The sequence below is a fragment of the Pelobates fuscus genome, chromosome 9 (genome assembly GCF_036172605.1).
Source record: "Pelobates fuscus isolate aPelFus1 chromosome 9, aPelFus1.pri, whole genome shotgun sequence".
Classification (NCBI taxonomy): domain Eukaryota; kingdom Metazoa; phylum Chordata; class Amphibia; order Anura; family Pelobatidae; genus Pelobates; species Pelobates fuscus.
In genome coordinates, this window is record NC_086325.1 from 70,308,815 (window position 1) to 70,316,315 (window position 7,501).

The window sequence follows — 7,501 nt, forward strand, 5'->3', positions numbered from 1 at the left end:
AATTGAATAATTACATGCTTTCTATAGGGCTTAAAATGTTAAAGTCCTACTCTACTAGCCATTTTGAGTACATATGAATGTTTATGGGTACATTATGTATGTGTATGTTTTGCTCAGTATCTTAGCTGTTCCTAGCACTGTATTTTTCTGGATGGAGATCTCTGATTCCCCCCAGCTGGAATCTGCTGAAGTCACTTAGCTGTATATTTACTCATACTTTTTTGAATTGGATTACTGATTTGTACATATCTAAAGTGGGTCATGCTCCGCTAATGTACTCATCTAATTATCCATAGGTCTGTTTCATTTAAAAAATATATATATATTGTAACTATTGTACAATCTGAGAAACCTAGACATTTAAATGCCCATTATTCAAAATAAACATTTTCCAACTATGTAATTCATGATGTACTACCTATATAGTTAAACAAGCAATTTAAGTCACCAATCTAGGGATAGGCCAAAACAACCAAATTGGTAAATTCACAAAAATCCTGTTTTAGTGAATAACCAGGAACATTTTTTGCTACTTGTGGAGAGTTAGCTGTGAGTTTCTTATGTTCAGTCAGGACACCTGTAGTCAATTCAAGTGGATAAGAGTTCTCAAAAGTGGTGCTATCCTAATGGAAACCAGTGGAATCAACAGTAACATTCCATGGGTATTATTCCACCTTTACAGCTTTGCACCACTTTTCACAACAGGACACTTCTTTTTGTGTTGTATGTCTTCTCAATATTGATTCCCGTCCCCTTCATTTTTAATGCAGGCCCACACGGTGCAGGCTGATCTGGAGAAGACCAAAGAGGAGTTGAAGCTTGTGATGACCACACCACACGTACAGGAGCCCGTTCATGCTGAGAACGAACAGGATGACGAACAAGATGAGAACAATGCAGAAGCCAGTGCAGAGCTGAGTTCAGAAGCCACAATAAAAGACCGAAGTGAGGAGGATCGCACCACGGAGGCAGAGAAAAATGAACGGGTTCAGAAGCATCTACAGGTAAGGAATATATATATATATATATATATAGCCCATCTCACTCACCTGTGCATGTCTAGATTATGGTTCTGCAAATGGAACTTACTAAACTGGAATCTTCTTTCTCCCCAGCTATTGAGCTGTGAACTGGCAAATGCTAGGGATGAGACTAAGAAGACGGCAAACGATCTTCTCCACGCACAAAATGTGCTTGCAGGAAGAGACAAATATAAGACCCTTCGCCAGATCCGTCAAGGCAACACCAAGCAGCGTATAGATGAATTTGAGTCCATGTAACGCCTCTATATCATTGTCCATTGTATACATTCTTGTCCTTCCTTTCAATGGCTTAGCTGCAACCACCACTATGCAGTCAGGCTTTGATTACAGTACAATCACAGGCCTTAGAATCCTTCTCTTGTGCAGGAAGGGTTAAACTCAATCTATTTCAACCAGACTGTTACAAGCCTTATAAGCTGTGGCCTTTTCCTAAAACTGTATAATAATTGCATGCCCTCCCCCCCATATCTTCCCAATTAATCACTTTTTTTTTTTTTTTTTTTTTTGGTAAGCAAAGTGGACATCAAGAAAGTATCGAAGCTGCCTTTTATATTTTCAGCTCATTCTATAATTTTATTGCACTATATCATGCTGTTCTAACATGGTTTGTATGCTCTTTTTGGTAACTTGTATCATGTAGCCTCTCAAATTTTAATTTTGAAATCTGGAATGTGCTAAAGACATCTACTGCTATGATGGATACACTTCTAGGTTTGGCCCATATCTATTTAAGTTAAAATATAAAATGTTACATATTCCTCATATTATATGATTTAATGTGGCTGTATGATGATTCCAGTAAATTTGTAATCTTTGCAGGGCAACCTTTGGAAACCATCAAATTGTTTAACCCTTTACTTCAAGAGATTATTAGGGTTTTGCCTTGGTGGTTGTAGTTCTTTGACAGCACCTCCCTTTACCAGTATTATATATTCCTGTGTTATCTAATATGATTTTGTTAGTATTTCTGGGTTCCCTTTAGTTATTGAGAGGTTTTTTGTTTGTTTTATAACTATGCACATTCTAGTAAACCATAGAGAGGAAGTGGAAGATTGTATTCTGGAAATTTAAAAATCAAAACTGTATACTGTATTATAAAGAGGTTATTTTGGAAGAAATTCAATGTTTAAAGAATTTTCAGTATTAAAGTCAAATATTTCTAGATTTTTTTTTCTTTGACATATTTGTTAACCCTGTTATTCCTGGCTTTGATTTTCCAGGCAAAAGTGTTAATATTTTTTTTTTTCTTTTTAAGTCTATTGCTGTAAATTATATAAATGGGGTTTAACAGCAGATCGGGACAGTGTTCTGGATTATTTACCAACTAATCCAGGGGAGCTTCCCAGTTAGTCTATTTTATGTCTATTTTTCCCCTCCCTCTTTTGTTGTGAACTGAATAAGTGCTGTTATTTCAGTGCCAATAAAATGTTAAAGACTTTGAATCTAATGTGGCTGTCTTATTTAACCTGTCTTTTGTTCTGAAAATAACCTGCTGTTATTCCCCCCCCCCCCCCCCCCCCCCCTGGATTTATCCTTTCAGATTGGTATACAATCTACTGTTTACTCTGTTTAATCCAATCAGCTGGTGATATATTACAACCAGGGGTGGACTAACAAGCTGGGGCACCTAAAATCTAATGTTTTTTTTTTTTCTTTCTATTGTGATGAGAGCAGTGAGGTTCCCTGAACACTGAATAATTTCCCTTCATGAAAAAAAGGCTTTATTTCTCAACACTAGCAAAATTAAAACATTTTAACTTGCACAACAGCACTATCAAATGCATGTCTTTAAGAGTCTCTTCTAAATTGAACATAAAATGAACTGTAACCTTGAAGCCTAATGGAAGAACCCCCACCCCCATATGAAATTCAATGATTCAAAATTCCACAATATGCAATAAAACACTCTCTATTTCATGTACAGTCTCTATTTCATGTACAGAAAATATAAAAAAAAACAATACACACTGATGATGATTTGAAAGTAGCAAAAACAAAGGTAATGGTGATAAACTACGTTAACATAAAGTCCATAATCCGTAGAGTATAAATGTCCCAATATCTTGAATTTCAAGGTTTATTTCTAGTGATAAACTGCGTATTTTATTGCAGATTCTGGGCTGCACTTGTTTCTCGTAAGTAACAACATTTTGGTTATCTGCCTAAATTTTTTTTACTATATAATAAATGCGGCATCTTGTTATAAAACAAATTGGGAATTACCCATTAGAAAGCAGCCTTGGCTCCATGGCCACTGTATGTTGATGTTATAGTGACAGGCTGCATGTGCTGTCTCCTGGTTCTTTATCAATCCATTTTTGAGAATACCTTAAATGACAACAGTCACCAGAATGTGTTTTATTGTAAGAATCTTTGCAGCATGTAATGAAAAGTGTTGGCATTTTTTTAAAAAATGAAGTGTATGTAAAAGTAACTGAATTTCTGGCCCCTACTTTCACAGAACACTAGATCCCTCTGCCATATTCATACACCTTTGGTTGGATTGAAGTACAATCCGACAGTCGAGCTCCTGCTTCACATCATGCACAGACCTTTGATGTTATCAGCCATCGCCCAGTTTGGTCTGCATGGTCTGAATTCCTGAAAAAATTGGCAATACTCATGTTTAATAAAGCCAAATTGTCAGGGTACCTGAGGTCTCTACCTCCGAAAGAGGTAGAGACTTAGTAGTTTGTCCTTCCGGCAGGGCTGCTTCTCCCATCCCTCGCGGCTCTCCTAGTCACTCACACGCCGGCCGCGAGGGATCCGTCCCCTTTTATAACGTCACGCACAGTGCTCGACGTCATGACGTCAGTCCGGACCGACCTGTCACTCAATTGACTGGAAGCCAGTCAGGACTCGTCGGAGGCGGGTCTACTCACTGATCCAGGGTATTTAACGCTGTTTCTCCCATTCACTCATTGCCCTGTCGTGGTTCTAGTCAGCCTAGTCACACAGTGCTCTTGTATTCTCTTGTCTTTTGGTTCTGACCCGGCTTTGTTATTACTTACCTGTCTTTCTGTTATCCTTGACCCGGCTTGTCTCTCGCTTACCTGTCTTCTCGTTCCCTCGACCTCGGCTTGTCCCTGACCATTCTATACGTAGTATTACGTTAAGTCCGGCCATTCTAAGGTCCGGTATACGTATCTGCTACTCTTTGTACTCTGCGTGTTGGATCCCTGACCCAATCCTGACATTACGACAGGGCCATGGATCCTGCAGGTACAAATTGTCAGCTTGGTTCTCCTGATCCTAGGTTTGACGCCATGGAGCATAGGATGGATCAGATGGCACTAGCACTACAGGCGCTGCTATCACGTCCTATTAATCCACCTGAGGAGATGCGTAATACGTCTGTTCCTCCTGTGGGTTCAGGGCTAGAGGTAGCTACTGTAGGTGCTTATTCCCGAGTTACCCCACCTGTACGTTATGCTGGTTCTCCTGAGAGGTGTCGTGGCTTTTTGAACCAGATCAGTATCCATTTCGAGCTACAGCCCCGTTCCTACCCTACTGATAGGGCAAAAGTGGGATTTATTATCACCTTACTCATTGAGAGGGCTCTGAGATGGGCTAATCCGTTGTGGGAGAATGATAATCCATTAGTCTATAACTATAATGCCTTTGTAGCTGCTTTTAAAAGAACTTTTGACCCCCCCTGGCAGGAAGGTCAATGCAGCTAGATTACTGTTGCGCCTTAGACAAGACAACCGAACACTTGTGGATTACGCACTAGAGTTCAGGTCTTTGGCGGCAGAGGTAAAGTGGAATGAACAGGCCTATATAGACGTATTTTTAAATGGATTATCCGATGTAATACTTGACGAGGTAGCGACAAGAGAGCTTCCCGAGAACTTGGAGGACTTAATTTCCTTTATCTCTCGCATTGACGAACGTCTAAGGGAGAGGCAGAACACTCGAGATAGAACCGGTAGATCTTCCTTTAGACTAGCGCCATCATTTCAAAGTCCTGAAACCAAAACTCCACAGTTTTCAGAACCTATGCAGTTAGGCCTTACTCGCCTGTCAGAAGAGGAGAGACAGTACAGGAGAAGGGAGGGACTGTGTATGTATTGTGGAGTCAGAGGTCATTTACGTTTGAACTGTCCCAGTCGTCCGGGAAACGCTCGCACCTAAGTTTCTCTAGAGGACAGACCTTGGGTGTTTCGATTTTGTCCTCTACTCATAACTACAAAGAACATAGACTCCTATTACCTGTCTCTTTAACTTGGGAGAGGGGAACCTTAGAAACTATGGCATTGATAGACTCCGGAGCTGCTGAGAGCTTTATCGATCAAGTTTTTCTCACCAAACACGCTATCCCATCCCAGTTAAGGAAGACACCCTTGGCTGTTGAAGCCATTGATGGTAGACCTTTAGTTGAGCCTGTGATTTTCCGGGAAACCACACCTCTTAACTTAACTACTGGTATTCTACACAAGGAGGAGATATCTCTACTACTCATTTCATCTCCTTCTGTTCCCATAGTCCTGGGATACTCCTGGCTTAAGAGACATAACCCCGTTATAGATTGGAAAGCAGGGGAAATAGTTTCGTGGGGTCAGGATTGTCAAGAGAGTTGTTTAAAGAAAGTGTCACCTCTCTGTAGTGTTAACACACTTAATAACTCTACCGACTTTACTAAAATACAGATACCGTCCTTGTATCTAGATTTAAAGGCGGTATTTGACAAAGGAAAGGCTGATACCTTACCACCACATAGGCCTTTTGATTGCAAAATTAATTTACTTTCTGGTACTATGCCTCCCAGGGGTCATGTATACCCTTTGTCTACGAATGAGAACTTAGTCTTAGAGGAGTATATTCGTGAAAACCTAGACAAAGGGTTCATTAGGAGATCCTCCTCTCCTGCTGGGGCTGGATTTTTTTTTGTTAAAAAGAAGGATGGTTCTTTAAGACCCTGCATTGATTACCGAGGCCTGAACAAGATAACCATTAGAAATGCCTATCCGATTCCCTTGATCACCGAGCTTTTTGATCGATTAAAGGGTTCTAAGATTTTCACTAAGTTAGACCTTAGAGGTGCTTATAACTTGGTGAGAATTCACCACGGACACGAGTGGAAGACTGCGTTCAATACTCGATATGGGCACTATGAGTATACTGTAATGCCTTTTGGTCTCTGTAATGCCTCGGCGGTATTTCAGGATCTAATTAATGAAGTTCTTAGGGAGTTTCAACATGACTGTTATTGTATACCTCGATGATATACTTATACATTCCAGGGATATTGAGACTCACCACGGACAGGTCAGAAGGGTTTTACACAAACTTCTTCAGCATGGCTTGTACTGCAAATTAGAGAAATGCAGCTTTGACCAATCCCAAACTACCTTTCTTGGTTACGTGATTTCTGGAGAGGGGTTTGAAATGTATCCGGAGAAGCTCCAATCCATATTAGATTGGCCTTTACCTAAGGGTCTCAAGGCTATTCAGAGATTTATTGGTTTCTCTAATTACTACAGACGTTTCATTAAGGGATACTCCTCTATCATTGCTCCCATCACCAATATGACCAGACAAGGGGCTGATACTAAGAATTGGTCTACTGAAGCACTTCTGGCTTTTAAGACACTCAAGGAGCTGTTTGCTTCCGCACCAATTTTAGTTCACCCTGATACTACACTGCCTTTCCTACTCGAAGTTGACGCTTCTGAGACAGGTATAGGTGCCGTTCTGTCCCAAAGGTTGGGTGTGGATAAACCATTACATCCATGTGGGTACTTTTCCAAAAAATTATCAGGTACTGAGAGCAGATATGACATTGGTGACAGGGAACTCCTAGCGGTTATCATGGCCTTAAAGGAGTGGAGACATTTATTGGAGGGGACTTTGCATCCTGTTACTATTTTGACAGATCATAAAAACTTATCCTATATTGGGGAGGCTAAACGTTTATCATCGAGACAGGCTCGTTGGTCTATTTTCCTCACTCACTTCAACTACATACTCACATATAGGCCTGGTTCTAAGAATTCTAAAGCTGATGCCTTGTCTCGCCAATATGAACCTTCTGCCATATCTGAGCCGGTTTTGTCCTCTATAGTACCCAAGTGTAACATTATCGCTAACACTACTCTCAAAATCCACTCTCCGCTGCTTGATCAGATCAGGAGCTTGCAGCATCTGGCACCTAGACTGACTCCTGCGTCTAGACATTTCGTTCCTCCTGAACTCCAACTGGAGCTCTTACAGTGCCTTCACGAGAGTAAGGTGGCTGGCCATCCGGGCGTCCGCAAAACATATTCCTTGATCTCTAAGGATTTCTGGTGGCCTTCGTTACGGAGGGATATTAAGGATTTTATCGGAGCCTGTGAGGTCTGTACTAAGACTAAACTACCGCATTCGCTTCCTTGTGGCCTTCTACAGCCTCTGGAAGTTCCAGAGAAACCTTGGTCCTGTGTGGCGATGGACTTTATTGTGGATTTGCCTGTTTTGAA

At 40.8% G+C, this 7,501-nt stretch overlaps 1 protein-coding gene across 1 annotated transcript in view; it reads left to right on the top strand.

Moving 5' to 3' along the window:
* LOC134572822 (moesin) overlaps nt 1–2,490 on the top strand; it is an 89,413-nt gene extending 86,923 nt beyond the window's left edge. The window contains exons 12-13 of the mRNA XM_063432058.1: nt 771–1,004; nt 1,116–2,490. Coding sequence (XP_063288128.1) covers nt 771–1,004; nt 1,116–1,280 — 399 coding nt within the window. The 3' untranslated portion in view covers nt 1,281–2,490. The remainder of the gene's footprint in view (nt 1–770; nt 1,005–1,115) is intronic.
* Nucleotides 2,491–7,501: the final 5,011 nt, after the last annotated feature.